The sequence below is a fragment of the Callospermophilus lateralis genome, chromosome 14 (genome assembly GCF_048772815.1).
Source record: "Callospermophilus lateralis isolate mCalLat2 chromosome 14, mCalLat2.hap1, whole genome shotgun sequence".
Lineage (NCBI taxonomy): Eukaryota > Metazoa > Chordata > Mammalia > Rodentia > Sciuridae > Callospermophilus > Callospermophilus lateralis.
Genome location: NC_135318.1, coordinates 95,947,992 through 95,963,862, shown reverse-complemented (window position 1 = coordinate 95,963,862; position 15,871 = coordinate 95,947,992). Strand labels below are relative to the sequence as shown.

Genomic DNA, 15,871 nt, shown 5'->3' with positions numbered 1-15,871 from the left:
CAAAAACAGACTGAGCGTGGCAGCACACACCTGGCTCGGGAAGATGAGGCAAGAGGATCACAAGTTCAAAGCCAGCCTTAGTCTCAGCAACTTAGTGAGACCCTATCTCAAAAAAAAAAAAAAAAAAAAAAAAAGAAAGAAAGAAAGAGCTGGGGATGTGGCTCAGTGATTAAGCACCCCTGGGTTCAATTCCCAGTATCAAAAAAAAAAAAAAGAAAGAAAGAAAGAAATTAAGAAGACATAATAAAGAGATAACATGTTTGCAAGCTGGAAGATTATTATAATAAAATGTCAAGTCATGGGTCTGGGAGTATAACTCAATGGTAAGTTATGTGCTTTGCATGCACAGGGTCCTGGGTTCAATCCCCAGCACTAAAAAGGAACAAGAAAAAAAGTCGAATCTCCAGTTGATTTCTAGATTCAGTACAATTCCATAAAATTTCCAGGTGAAAACCTAAGAACAGCCAAGTCAATCTGGAAGCAGAACAAAGGGCTTAATATTTCCAGAGATTAACTTATTTTAAAGGTACTACAATTATGTCAATGTGGAACACAGAAAGATAAATAGACCAGGGGAATAGAGAGTCCAGAGACAGCTGCCCCCATACACCACAGCTCAGTGAGAAGGGAGTCTTCTCATTAACCAGTCCCTGAGTAGCAGGATATCCATGAGGATTATAGAAAGAAAAGAAAAGAAGAAGAGAAGAGAAGAGAAGAGAAGAGAAGAGAAGAGAAGAGAAGAAGAAAAGAAAAGAGATCTTAACCTTGAGCGCACATCACAAACAAGAGAGGGTCTGAGGATGGCGACTCAGTTGAAGAGCGCTTGCCTAGCTTCATAAGGCCCTTGGGTTTGATCCCTACAAAAAAAATAAAACTGAGCTGGGCATGGTGGCACACGCCTATAATCCCAGTGGCCAAGAGGCTGAAACAGGAAGATCGCAAGTTCAAAGCCACCCTCAGCAAAAGCGAGGTGCTAAGCAACGCAGTGAGACCCTGTCTCTAAATAAAATACAAAATAGGGCTGGGATGTGGCTCATTGGTCAAGTGCCCCCGAGTTCAACCCCTGGTATCCACTAAAAGAGAAATGGTACCAAAAAAAAAAAAAAAAAAAAAACCCCACAAAGATAAACTTCTCTAAATGAGAAAGATAAACAAAAGTTTCTAGAAGATAACATAGGACTCATGTATTAGCAAAGAATTTTGAACAGGATATCCAAACATTAAGCAACCATAAAAGAAAAAGCTGATAAATTGAACTATACCAAAATTTAAAGCTTCAAGCCATCAAGAGTCACGAGAAGGGCTGAGGGTGTGGCCAAGAGGGGAGCGCTGGTCTAATATATGGTAGGTCCAGGTTCAATCCCCAGTGAAAAAACAAAAACCTTAAGTCAAGAGTCAGGAAGGGTCAATGGGGAGAGGGGATTGGGGAGATGTTTAAAGATTACAAAATTTCAAATAAGAATAAATTCTACTGTACAACATGGTGACTATATTTAGTAACAATGTATCATATATACAAAAATTGTTCAGAATAGACTGTTCTCTACAAAAAAATACTAATGGCCGAGCATGGTAGCCCACTCCTGTTATCCCAGTGACTTCGGAGACAGAGGATCACAGGTTCAAGGCTAGCTTCAGCAACTTAGTGAGACCCTCCTGTCTCAGAATGAAAAATAAAAAGGGATGGGGTTTTGTGGCTCACAGGCCCATGGGTTCAATCCCCAGTACCAAAAAAAGTACATGGACCACACACATGATAGGCACCCTACAAAAGAAAACAGCCAAACAGACAATAAGCACATGAGATATGCTAGAGCGGGGATTTCCTCAGAGGCAGAACTAGAGCCTCTGTTTTTTAACCTTGTGTGCATGAGGTCCTGGGTCCCATCCCAAGCACCACAAAACGGACAAACAAAAACAGTGCTCAGCCTTCTTAGTCACTAAGACAATCCAAATTAAAAACATGAGACACCACCACACACTGACTCGAAAAGCAAAAATAAAATAAATAGCTGGTAATACCAGCACTGGTGGCAATTTGAGTATAAACTGATATAGCACTAGGGAAAATTATCTCCTATACCGTATCCTAGCCCTAGCACTTCCACTCCCAGGCATATTCCCAAGAGAAATGCATCACAGATTCCTCAAGGGACTTGCCAAGGTTGTTTGCAGCAGCAGCATCTGTAACAGTCCCACACTGGAAATAATCCAAACGCTACAGTGCCACCATGGTGAACATACGTCACAGAATACTCTAGCATATCTCATGTGCTTATTGTCCGTTTGGCTATGTTCTTTTGCGAGGTGCCTATCATGTGAGTTGTCCATATTCTTTTTTTGGTACTGGGGACTGAACCTACGGGCCTGTGAGCCACAAAACCCCAGCTCTTTTTATTTTTTATTCTGAGACGATAAGTTGCTGAAGCTAGCCTCAAACCTGTGATCCTCAAAAAGAATAAACTAGAGTGATGCTCAACATGGAGAACGCCCATAACCTTAACCTTAAGAAGAACCAGGAGGGGACTGGAGTTGTGGCTCAGTGATAGAGCACTTGTCTAGCATGTTGGAGGCACTGTGTTCGATTCTCAGCACCACATATAAATAAATAAAAATTAAATAAAGGTCCATTGACAACTAAAAACAATTTTAAAAGAACAAGAAGAAGAAGACCCACCACCACCAGGGGGTGCTGAGGATGTAGCTCAGTGGTACAGGGCCTGCCTCTCAGGCACAAGGCCCTGACCACAGAAGAGGGCACCAGACCCACTGTACAATTTACTTTTTTTTTCCCCAAGATCTTTTTTATTTTTTAGAGAGGGTCTCACAAAGTTGCTGAGGCTGTCTTTGAACTTGCAATCCTCCTGCCTCAGCCTCCTGAGATGCTGGGATTTAACTCAATTTTATACATAGAAAAAATTAACGTGTGATGATTTGGGGAACAGGGCAGTGACTGGGACAGTGTGCGGATGGCTCTAGGGTGTGAGTGATATGGTACTGCTTGAGTTTTGTGGTACATATACAGGACAGCTTGTTCTGTGCTTTCCATGATTTATGTGCTTTTCTCTACATTGTGCTTCAACAACAATAATAATCTTTTCTAAAAAATCTAGAACTGACAGTAAATTTTCCAGGCTAGAGTTATTGAAATTTCCCAATCTCTTTCTGTGTGTGTGTGTGTGTGTGTGTGTGTGTGTGTGTGTCTGTGTCTCTCTCTCTCTCTTTTGCAACTGGAGACTGAACCCACAGGTGCTTTATCACTAAGCTACACCCCTGCCTTTTTTGAAACAGGATCTTGTTAAAATGCCCAGGCTTGGATGCAGTGGTGCACGCCTCTAATCCCAAAGACCCGAGAGGCTGAAACTGGAAGATCCCAAGTTCAAGGCAAGCCTCAGAAACTTAACAAGGCCCTAAGCAACTTATTGAGACCCTGTCTCAAAAAAGCAAAAGGGCTGATGATGCAGCTCGTGGTAAAAAAAAAAAAAAAAAAAAAAAAAAATGCCCACAGCTGGAATTGAACTTGTGATCCTCATGCCTCAGCTTCCTGAGTATCTAGGATTACAGGCAAATGCCATGGCACCCAGTTGGTCTCTTTTCTTTTTTCTTTTTTCTTTTTTTGTAGTTGTTGATGGACAGCATGCCTTTGTTTATTTTTTATGTGGTGCTAAGGATCGAACTCAGTGCCTCACACATGCTAGGCAAGCACTCGGCAATGAGCTACAGTCCCAGCCCCCCAGTTGGTCTCTTAATAGCTATAGTCTTGCTTAGAGGTGACACACATAGTGGTTAAGACCGTGGCTTTTGAAGCCAAAGAGCCTGGGGTTGTCACCTGGTTGTTACGCCACTGGGACAAATTTTCAGCCTCTGTGAGCCTCAGTCCCCATTTGCAGTGCTCGAGGATTATAAGTATGCCATCAATGTCAACCTTGACTGCAGACACTGCCTTCTTTAAGCTCTCTGCTTTCCACCCCTTCTAGAACGCAGTCTGTTTTCCTTGAAGGAGCGAGCTCTGTGTTATCTTCTCATCCAATATCTTCCCCAAGCAGCAGGACCTGTGCTCCTCCTCATCCTTCTTGCCTGGGACACCTATGAAAGGCATTCTTGAGGGCTGGGGGTGTAGCTGAGTGGTAGAGCACTTGCCTAGCACCCAGGAGGCCTTGGGCTCAAAAAGCATTTCTGGCCAGGTACAGTGGCACAAGTCTTTAATCCCAGTGACTTGGAAGGCTAAGGCAGGAGGACTTCAAGTTGGAAGCCAACCTCAGCAACTTAGTGAGACCCTGTCTCAAACTAAAAACAAAAAGGGGTTTTTATACAATGTGGCTCTTTCATACAATGTGGCTCAGTGGTAAAGTACCCTGGGTTCAATGCCTAGTACTACAAAACAAAAACAAAAAACATTTCTGGGTCTTGTGTGTGAGGATGAGACTGGGCCCCCAGGGGAGTGTTTGTGCCCTAAGGTCTCCCTCTTGCCTCCCCTGTTGGGATACCGGGGAGGGAAATGGAGCTGGTGAATCCTGAAAGGAAAAACAAACAAGTAAAGATGGGACTGGCACCTGAAGCCCCATGAGCTCCTTTCCCTGGTCTCCCCAGCAGCCACCATCAAATGAAACTCCTGCGGCTGGGACAGGAATGTGCTGGGAATCAGGATGGCAGGCAACGTTTTCCATTTTGCAGGAAAAACATACTAAATGAGGAGCATTTCCTTGGTCTAATGTTTCTCTTGCCTACACTTTTTCCCTTGAAGTCTGCATTGTTTCCCTTACAAGCAGCCACTGTGGTCCAATCCAGAGAGACTTTGAATGAGCGTATAATTACACAGCGGGCTCTTTGGAGCTCCATGCGTTCATGATTCTCAGTGAGGCACCACCCTGGACACTGGGGCATCCTGAGCCACTGCGTAAGAGCCACTGCGGCCACGAGCTGGTGTCAGCGCCACTGGAGCAGCTTTGGGATCATTGTTAAAATAGTTAATATTTAGTGCATGATTATACGGTACCGGGCACGCCTGACCTCCTTCAGTCCTGCAACCCTCGGAAGCAGACACAGTCATCAGTGTCAATGACCAAATCACTAGCTACTGTGGAAAATTTTTTCTGATCCCAAAAGTCAGTCATTATTTTGAGCATTTTATGAAATAAAGTGACTGTAGAAGCATTTCTTCTCTTTTTTTTTCTTATTTGTGTTGGGGATCAAACCCAGGGCCTGGGCATTCTGGCAAAGTGCCCTGTCATTACACTATATCCTCAGCCCTGCCCACAGCTGGAATTTCTTTTCTTTTCTTTTTTGATGCAGGGATTGAACACAGGGGCATTTTAACCACTGAGCCACATCCCCAGCCCTTTTTATTTTTTATTTTGGGACAGAGTCTTGCTAAATTGCTGAGGCTAGCCTTCATTTGAGACCCTCCTGCCTCAGCCTCCCAAGTCATTGGGTTGGTATTTCTTTTTTTTTTTTTTTTTAATTTTTTAAATTTTTTTAGTTTTGATGGATGCAGCACCTTTATTTAATTTATTTATTCTTATGTGGTGCTGAGGATCAAACCCAGTGCCTCATACATGTGAGGTAAGTGCTCTGCCACTGAGCCACAATCCAGCTGTCTCAAGGGTTGGTATTTCTTACTGTGTGATAAGGCTTGTCCAGCCTCCACACTTTATAAGGTTCTCTTTTATACAATCGTGTCAATAGTAGAGCTGCCTGTGGGTTTAAGAACCAGTCCCCACCCAAGTAGGGGATGGAACCCAGGGTACGAGACAAGTACTCTATCATTGAGCTACACTCCAGCCATTTTTGATTTTATTTTTGAGATTGGTCCTACTAAGTTGCCTGAGCTGGCCTTTCATTTGCAATCCTTCTGCCTCAGCCTCTCGAGTAACTAGGATTAAAGGCGCCCCACTTACTCATTTTTTTAAATTTATTTTTTAGTTTTAGGTGGACACAATATCTTTATTTTACATTTATGTGGTGCTGAGGATCATACCCAGTGCCCCACCTGCTAGGCAAGCATTCTACCACTGAGCCACAATCTCAGCCCCACCACCACTCACTTTTTTTTTTAATATTTATTTTTTAGTTTTAGGTGGATACAATATCTTTATTTAATTTTTTATGTGGTGCTGAGAAACGAACCCCACGCATGCCAGGCAAGCGTGCTACCACTTGAGCCACATCCCCAGCTTACTCACTTTTTAAACTCACTTTTAACTCTTAGCAGAGTTTGATAAGAGGTAGACTTGAGCTTAAAGTAGTGCTGCCTGTTACAGTGCAGGTGTGCAAGCAGGTGAGTGTGAGCCTATGTGTACGAAGGGCTGAGTGTGCAGCACCCCTGCCTGTGCACACGGGGAAGGGTGTTCAAGAGCGTATATGTGTTTGCGTGTGTGTGTCTGACTGCCTGTGCCCATGTTGGGGAGGAAATGTGTAGGTCCATGTGTCTGCCTCCTGTGCACACGGGTGGTGTGTGTGTGTGTGTGTGTGTGTGTGCGCGTGTGTGTGTATATGTGTGTGTACATGTACGGGTGTGGACCAGTGTGGGAGTGAGCCTGTTTGGACTGGGGGAGGGATCCTCCTCCCGAGGAGGCTGCAGGCTGCCTGCTGGCTGGAGACCAGGCGTTCCAAAGAGCCTGGGGAACCAGTCTTTCGGGAACCCTGGCCAGGTCACAGTAAATCAGCCCTGCAGCATGGAAGCCACTCTGACTGTAACCCCGGGGGAATGCTCCAGGGCCGCCAGCTTAACCCCTAGCCAAACAGGCTGGTGCTGCACACCTGGCTTCTGGGCTTACCTTCCTACTGAGCCCCGCAGTCCCAATCAAGAGGCTCTGCTGAGGACGATAGGGGTGGGGGCACAAGAAAATATTTCATTTCTTATCCAAGGAGCAATCTGAACAACCATTGTAGACTACATTCCAAAAAACAGGACACAAAATTGTGCGCAATGATATCATGGGGAACATCTCATGAGTGGCAGGCACCTGGGAGTGTGGCTAGAAAGTGAATATATAAAATTTTTTTAGTGGTACTAAGGACTTAATCCAGGGACACTCTACTTCTAAGCTATATCCCCAACCCTGTTTTTCTGAGACAGGGTCTCACTAAATAGCTGAAGCTGACCTTGAACTTGCAATCTTCCTGCCTCAGCCTACCAAATCACTGGGATCACAGGCCTATATCACCACATCTAGCTGAAAATGGTTTTGATCCTGCTGTTGGTTGCAAGGTTTTTTGTTTTAGTTTGTGCTCGGGGTGGAACCCAGGGCCCAGCAGGCTAGGCAATCGCTCCACCACTGAGCTGCATCTCCAGCCCTACTGTAGGATTTGTTAAACTAAAACAATGAAAGTAAATTTCTAATGCAGTTATCACGATACATCAAAATATTTGAAGTAGTTCCTTCTTGGTGTCAGGCTCATGGTTTGGTTTAGTTGAGATGTTTGTGTGCTTTCTAAAGTCCTGGCTAGGAAAAGTAATAAAAACTGATAAAAAATAAAATCATCTAATAATAAAACAGGAATAGAAGCAAGGAATGCAGACTCTCTCAAAGCCTCTCACAACAGGAGATCTAGGCCAGTCAAGTGCAAGGACAGATACAACCGAGTCACAGGACAGGTGGGATGGACTGGCTCAAATGGACAGCACCTGGGGGCAGCTGGGTCCCATGGCAGATGACAGGAACAGAGCTGGTTGAAGCAGCAGCCCCAGACAATCTCTTAGCCTGGGACTTCATGCAGGAGATTGAATAACCCTAACACCCAGAGGACAAGTTCTGAGAGAAGTTCAAAGAATCCCTAAGGCCACAGGAAGGTAAGGGAGAGCCTGGCAAGGACAGCAAGGGAGCCCACCCCTCCCAGTGGGCTGGGGTGAAGGAGTCAGGATGCCATCTTAAAAGCAGTCACAGGACAGGGACAGCAGGGCCTGGCCCATCTTCCCTTCTGTGTATCCTCAGGCTTTGTGGCCCTTCAGGAACCAGCACTGGATGAGCAACAAACAGGCTGCTGGCCATCCTCAGGAGACCAAGGCTGACAGGTGGTACTAAGGGCTTCCTTCCACTTTAAGATGCACTTGGTATCTGGCGTGGTGGCGCATGCCTGTAATCCCAATAGCTGAGGCAGGAGGATCTCAAGTTCAAAGCCAGACTCAGCAACTTAGCGAGGCCCTAACCAACTCAGTGAGACCCCATCTCAAAATAAAAAATAAAAAGAGCTGGGATGTGGCTCAATGGTTAAGTGCCCCTGGGTTCAACCCCTGATAACCCCTCAAATAAAAAATAAATAAAGATGCTCTTGCTGTTCCGTGTGCCAGGCTTGTCTGAATGACAGCATCAGGGTGGGTTATGGGTGCAGAGAGAAGGCACTGTGATCTGTATCTCAAAGCCCCCCAGAGAGGGCTGAGAACCAGCCAAAACAGGCAAAAGCTGGCACAAAGGACTGATGAGCTCATTCTTCCTCTGATAATTCTTGTCCAAAGTAGAAACTGCCATGTCTAGCCACCCTCGAAGGTCCAGCAGATGTCCCCTCCTTTCATTGCCTTCCCAGACCTCTGCTGACAGGGCAGGCCTCCTTCCCCAGGTCCCTAACCCTTAACCACAGCTCCTGTAGATCCCAGTTCTGTGATTCCGTGCTCCCAAGCGCTCATCTCTTCTCAAGGCTGAACCTCTGGTTAGTATTGTATCCTGAGCTGAGGAGTCAGGAAACACAGGCTGAGTTTCCTAAGTACAAATATAAGGCTTTTTGAGATGTAAGCACTGGTATCAGGGCCCAGGCTCCTTGCAGCACACCATCAAGAAAGGGCTCTAGGACAGGCCTATCAACACCTAACGAGATGGCTCTGCACCTACACAGGCAGCAAAAGACAACACTGGCCACTCCACCAGGCCCACTTCTGCCCACAGCACACACCTAAGAGAAAGTGAGCAGCAGCCTGGCCGGTGCTTCGTCAGCTGCCCCGCTGGGACCTCTGCCCTGGGCCAGAGGGTCATCCATGAGCAGGCAGCAACTGTCACTCTCTCAGATACACCTGTCCTGGGCGGCTTCTCAAGATCAAATACCAACTGGAGGTTGGTTCCAAGAGAAGCTGAGAGACACCAGATGTACACTGCCTTCTCTCTCCACTCGTCACTGAGACCTTGGGGCTTAACTGTCCCATCCCACCATCTGTGCCTGCCAGGCTTTGCCATGCTGGCAACCCCAGCGCCATCCTTGACACCTTCTCACGTTCTGCACGCTCTCAGCTGACTCTGACACCTGCCAGCCTGGTCCTGGCCTCCCTCCCAAGCCCCACACAGGCATCTTCACCTGCACACTTGCCCAGATGATCTGCACCCCAGTATGGTCCAGGCAGTGCCACCTGAGAGCTTGTCAGAAATGCCGACTCCCAGGCCACACCCCAGATCCATGGATCTCAAGTCTGCAGGTGGTCCTGGAGTAGGGTCAAGTGGGAGAGGCTCTAGTGAAGACACTGCTGGACACAGAGAAGGAGCCCCAGGGAAGGCAGCATCCTCTCCCTTCCGCCCTCACCTAACTGCCTTTTCCCTCCTCCCTACTGCAGTTAAATGACGACACCACTGACCCAAATCTCAAGCCAGAAACCTCCACAGTCACAACTACTTCCTGGGCTAGACTCCCGTATCTCTGTGCTGGGTCCCGTTGTCTTGATTCAGGAGCATCTCACAGGCCTCACCTGTCTCAACTCCCTGCACCCCATCTGTGCATTCTGCAGAGCCAAACCTTAGCTACATCTGTCTCTGGGGAGGCTGTGAGTTCCGTGAATAGGACTTCTATTCATCTGACTCCCAACAGCCCGCACAGTGTCTGCCACATAGGCTGCAAAATGTTACACTCTTGTTGAACAAATGAATGAACAAGCAGATGGGTGGGAGGTTGGGGGGGGGTATGGTAGTGAGGCTGTGACAGAAGACAGGAACCCAGAGTGAGCACAAAAATCATGCAGTGTGTTTTTCTTAAAATATTCCAGAAATAAAGTTAGAGAGATGGGAAATTGACGTGAAGTATGGAAATATATGGGAGGGGTTTTCAATGAAAATATTTCTAGCTTTCTTTCTCCTCCAAATTATACCCCCCTAACTTGCTGAGAGGAGCAGTAATAGGTCCAAGGTCACTTCATAGGTCAGTGACCCAGCAGGGTGGAATTTAAACCCAGCTCTGGCTGGGTGGAGTTCACATCCAATTCAGTACAGTGGTCTGGAGGGTTATGAGGTGGGTGGGGAAAGATAAGGTGGAGAAAGAAGAGCCAAGTCCCTGGGAGGGGCAGGAATGTCCCAGAGGGTGCGAACAGGAAAAGGTGGAAGGTGGTTTCAATGTGGGGCTCGAGGCCCCCACGTGGGAAGTTCCCTCGTGAGTTTCACGGTCTGCAAAACCATCTGAGGTGGAGGCAAAATGCAAACTGGGCCAGGAGAAACCAAGCACCACGGTTTCAGAACTCCATGCAGGGGACAAGCCACCTCCTAACACCCAGTACTGCAAACAGTTCTAGGTGAGGTTCAATGGAGGCCAAGGTTCATATGCAGGAGCCTTGGCAGCTTGACTGGCTGTCTCCCTGCCACTAGAAGGTCCTGTAGCACCTGGCACCATGCCTGGCATGGATATGGGGTTCAAAAGCTTCAAATGCTAACTGCCTGGAGTTAGGGTCAGAAGCAACTGGAGACTATCATTCTGGCCTTAGCTCTAGGGGAAGCTCAGCTCCCCTGCACACCCTGAGGTTGGCTGTATAATACTGAGTGGCCAAAGACCACTAACAGGCAGAGAAACTGAAGCACAGGGGAGGGGACCTGGGCATCCCACTCTTGGCACCTGCCCTGAATCATTAACAGGCATCACTGAGGGGGCTCCTCTCATCTCTGCTGATGCCCGGAGTCGAGCCCCTGGTAATGCACAGCGTCATCTCCTTTAGCCCTCATCAGCTCCTTATAATTCTAACACTTCTGAAATGGGAATAATTCTCCCCCAAACTAGACAGGTCACTTCTTCAATCTTTAGTCACTCAGCAACGTTGTATTGAGGCCTTACTAAGACTGTGTGCCAAGAGCCATCCTGGGGACAATGGATCCACAAATGAAGAGAACCAAGAGCCCTGCCCTGTGGAACTTCCATCTAGTGGAGGAGACGGACAAATAGAAAGTCAATAAACTATAGATCTTAAGAGTGTGAGGTGTGCCAGCAGAAATAGGAAAAGCAGCACAGGGTAGGGGGAGTTGGGAAGGTCCAGTGGCCTGGGGGATGCGGCTAAGGGAGGGAGGCAGCAGGCCTCACACAGGCACAGATGAGGCCAGCCTGAGGGAGGGGAGAGAAGCCACCTCCTCTGGGGCAGAGCAGTCCCATCTGAGAGAACAGCTAGGGCAAGGCCCTGGGCAGGAGTGTCCTGGGGTGTTCGAGAAGCCAGCAGGGCTTGCCAGACAGTCAACCAGCTCGTTCGTTCATTCATTTCTTTAACAGACATTTATGGAAGACCACCTCTCTACCAAGCACTGAGTGGTGGAAACATTAATACGACAGAGCCCCTACGCTCAAGGAGCTGATCAAGTTGGGCTGGGGGAAAAAGGATCCTAAAAGAGATGATGGTCCAGGAAAGACCCACAATCCCTCCAGCCCAGCTTATTTCAGTGCTGCTGACAAGTAGGCGGTGGAGACCTGGCTTACTTATTTTTCTTAGCCAAAAAAGAAGTCTCCCTAACACTAAGCGCATAACAAATATCTTTTAAGTTGTACTTCCCAGGTGGCCCCAGGATAAAGAGGTAAATGCCAGATGCAAAGATCTGGGAGAGGCCACTCTGGGAGGAAGCTTCTTCCAAAGCCTCTGGGAACCAGAAAGAGATATCTTGAGGACCAGGACCAGGACTCACACACAGCTCCAGGTGGCCTGCTGAGCGTGTAGATTGAGCCTGCTTTTCCTGGGCAGTGCCGGCATCCCTCCAAGGCTCAGCTCAGGTCCCAGGCCTGTGTTAAGAAGAGTCCGGTGGCCCAAAACCATGAATCTGGAAAGTGCAGCTCAGGAGAACTATGGCCTCAGAGGTGCCAGCTCATTTCCCCAGCTTCATGAAAGGGCATTCCTTCCCCCAAGACCTGGAGAAGCTCCCACTCAAGAGGCTGGCCCTGCAGATCAGGGGCTGGAAGCCTGGTGAGGCAAATCCATACTGGTTGGATCCAGATCTGGATGACCTGATGGGGAGGTGCTGGTGGGTATGACACCAGCAACAGCCTCAAAAACTATAAAGGTTAGTGAGGAGGAAGCGGATGGCTGGACAGTCCTCATCAGGTTTCTGATCAAGTAACAGGAGAGTACTCCTCAGGACCCCAGGTTGTGGGCCCACAGTGAGGGTGGGACACACTCCTCACTGCTCTTTCCTGGGAGAAACTGGTTCCTGGGTCTGAAACTGCAAAGCTCCTCCCTGGCTGTGCCTGCATCACCAGGCATCTGTGTCCCTCCAGTCTCTCTGCAGAGAAGCCTCCTCCCAAGCTGTCTCCCAGACTGGCTCATATTACTCAAGTTTTCCTCAGCTCTGACACTGAGATTCACTCTGGCAAACCTAAAAAGAGAGGGTACCAATCTGCCCCGCTGGCCTGGACCATGACCCTGACCCAGCATCTTTTCAGAACCTGGCAAGGCCAGCTCCTCCCTCCCTTATCCACTCCAAGGCTGTCTACTCTCTGGTCCAGAAATGACCCCAGGCGTGCCTGCAGCTAGTTCAGAAGTGGTTCTGCCTGAGCCTCAGCCAGGAGCAGCTCTACCTAGAGAAGAAAGTTGGAACTGAGTTTAAGAAGCAAAACCCCAAGGTTTAGGACGACACCCGCCCCCTTGCCCAGTGCTTTCTGTCTCCCCACCCCCTCTGGCCTAGGTTTTTATTCCATAATTGGTTTGTTTACTGCCACTCTGAGGGTTTCTGGGAGACAGAGGTGGGAGGAAAGTTCTGTGGGAAGTAAGGAAAGGGGTGTGCGCCCTGAGTTCTGAGGCAGGGGAGGAAGCCCTCCCAACGCCTCTCTAATTACCTGAGCACTGGCCAAGAACACCAGGGAGAGGGTGAGAGCCCAAGGCAGCAAGGCCAGCTGGGGATTCCCAGCAGACCGCAGGAGGCAAGCTTATGCTTGGCGCCTGGGAAAGACGGGACAATGACCCAAACTTAATCTGCCTGATTCTGCTGAATAGTGGAAAGCGTTATTTGGCATTGTTCTGAGCAGGGAGCCAACTGGAGACCTCCCATTGCTGAGTCTAGGGTGCAGAGCTCTGGTGACATCCTGCCCTGCTCAAAAACCTTCCAAGCTCCAAACTCCAAACTTACCATCTTCCTCAGACCCCAACTCCTCCAGTTCTCCCCCCACTGACCAATATGCCCCCACCTTCCCGGCCATAAGCACATCCTAGAGCTCTGCTAGTGGGATTCCCTCTCCAAGCCACTCCACCTTTTAAGGATCCCCTCAAATGCTCCTTCCCCTGTGAAGGTTTGTGCAGTTCCCCCGCCCCTTCCATCGCCATCTAAACCTCCATCAGCCTGATGCTGGCCTCTTTTTGGGCCCCAGTCTTACTCTGTCCTTGCTCTATCCTTACAGCAAGCCTTTTTTGACTTTGATTCATCCAAAGCACCAAAGCACAGTACCTATCAGACGGGAGACCCTTGAGAACTGTTTCCACTGGGCCTAATACCATTTGCCTCAAAAACATAGGAAGTGACAGGCAAAGGGACACAGGGCCACACCAAGGGGACACTAAAATCAGCAGACACGAAACACACAGGAGAAGAGGCAGCAGAGCTGGGTAATGCACCAGTCCTTACCCTTCTTGAACTCCTCCAGCATGGCATCCAACTTGGTGTCATGGAAGACAAAATGTACCGGGTGGTTATAGAAGCGGGTGATGGTCTTGAGGGGGGTGCAGTCATCAGGGTCCACAAAGGCCAAGTCTTTGACATACAGGATATCTACGATGTTGGACTGCTCATCTTCATACACAGGAATGCGAGTGTAGCCACTTTCCATAATTTCTGACATCGTGTTGAAGTCCAGGATGGCATCGCTGCGGATCATGAAGCAGTCGTGGAGCTGGGTCATGATATCCTCCACAGTTTTGGTCCGTAGTTCCAGGGCACCCTGGATCATATTTAGCTCCTCTTTCACGAGGTCATTATAGGGCTCTGTCACCTTCAACATCTCCATCAGTTTCTCCCGATTGTAAACAGTGCGAATCTCCTGGCCTAGGAAAAAGTCCAGGAGTTTGCTGATGGGGAAACTGAGGGGGAAGGTGAGCAGCATAAAGAATTTGGTAAGAACGATGGTATTGGCACCCACAGCCAGCCCATGTCGGGAGCACAGGGCCTGAGGTAAGATCTCCCCAAAAATGACAATGCCAATGGTGGAGGAGGCCACAGCCATGATGCCAGACCCAATGAGGTTGTCCAGGAGGATGGTGAGGGAAGTGTTGACCAGCACATTACCCAGGAGCAGGGAGCAGAGCAAGTAGTTGCCCTTGCGCCGAATGGGCTCTATCTTGCGGGCATACCTCTTCTCCTTCTCAGTGCCACAGTTCTGCACGATGCGCAGCTCCATGGGGTCCAGGGCCATAAGCCCCAGGTTGAGGCCAGAAAATATGCCCGACAGCACCAGCAGCACCAAAAGGAGGACGATGTGCAGCCAGAGCGGCAGGAACCTCCCGGGCTCCTCCATCATGAAGAGCAGCGAGTCCTTGTCCGTCCACTTGAGCCAGGGCCCGTCATCCCGGGTCCTGGTGCACAGCGCATAAAGCTTCATGTTCTCGCTCCTCCGGAGGAACTTGGTGAACACCACCAGCATCCCGGACGTGTTCCCGCGGCTCACGTTGACCAGTTGCTGGACGACCAGGTCCTTGGTGAGCTCGAGGCAGTTGGTGGAGTTGTGGACGGTGTTGGCGTCGTCCACCTCGGTGAAGGAGATCAGGTTGCTGGAGATTTCGCCCAGCCTCTGGCCGTACAGCCTCAGGTTCACCGTGCTGCCCTCGGACACGAAGATGATGCCATCCGGGTTCATCCCACACGACTTGTTACAGCTCGCTAGCCTCATGCCCAGGATCATGCCCGGCTGGGGACTGCCCTGACCCCGGGCCCCCCGCGCCCACAGCAGCGCCGGCAGCACCAGCGCCGCCAGGAGGAGGCGCCCTCGGGCCGGCCCGCCGCCCGGGCGCCCGCCCCCGCCCACCGGCGCCATGTTGCTCCGGCTCCGATGCCGCCGCTCCCCGGGCCCCGCCGCGCGGCCCGCTCGGCGCCGCCGCTCCTGCCGCTCCGCCGCCGCCGAGCCAACTGCCCGGGCCGCGGGCCTGACGTCAGGTCAGCGCCCCGCCCGCCCCGCCCGCGACCACGCCCCTCGTTTGCATTCGAGGCCCCGCCCCCGGGCACGCCGCGCTAGCGCCCGCCTTTAGCGGGGTCTGAGCGCTTAAGGTGGAGCCTCGCGGGAGCGCGGGAGCCGCGGGCGGGTGTCCGCCCCGCCCTTCGCCTTTGCTCCCTGCGGGCGCTCCCCGCCAGTCCCAGCGCTTCGCGCTGGCAGAGGTCACCCGTACCCCAGCCAGCTCTGTTCTCCCGGCCGCGCCTCTCCAGTTCCGCCGCTCACCGGGTTGGGCATGCTCGGCTTCTTCCCAGGCCCTAGCTCTCTGCAACTGAGCTCTGGGCAGTTGGCCCTTCTCTGCAGGCATGGCAAGAAACGTGCATTTCCTGGTTTAGAAAAAGGAAAAAGGGAACCTGAGGGCTTAGGCTGGCATTTCAGCCGCCTCTTGGAGACTTTTCTGGCCTCCTCACTCCTCGGGTTTTTGCTGACTTTGTGCCAAGGCCAGAAGTAAGTCCCCCCCACTTCCAGCTTGACTCTTCTTTAAGCCGGGTCTCCCTGGCGTGGAAGACAGATCTGGGAAACC

General features: G+C 49.9%; 1 protein-coding gene across 1 annotated transcript in view; it reads right to left on the bottom strand.

The window, feature by feature from the left end:
- The window catches only part of Cnnm4 (cyclin and CBS domain divalent metal cation transport mediator 4), a 39,304-nt gene extending 24,130 nt beyond the window's left edge, over positions 1–15,174 (bottom strand). The window contains exon 1 of the mRNA XM_076833187.2: positions 13,773–15,174. Coding sequence (XP_076689302.1) covers positions 13,773–15,174 — 1,402 coding nt within the window. The remainder of the gene's footprint in view (positions 1–13,772) is intronic.
- Between the last annotated feature and the right edge of the window lie 697 nt (positions 15,175–15,871).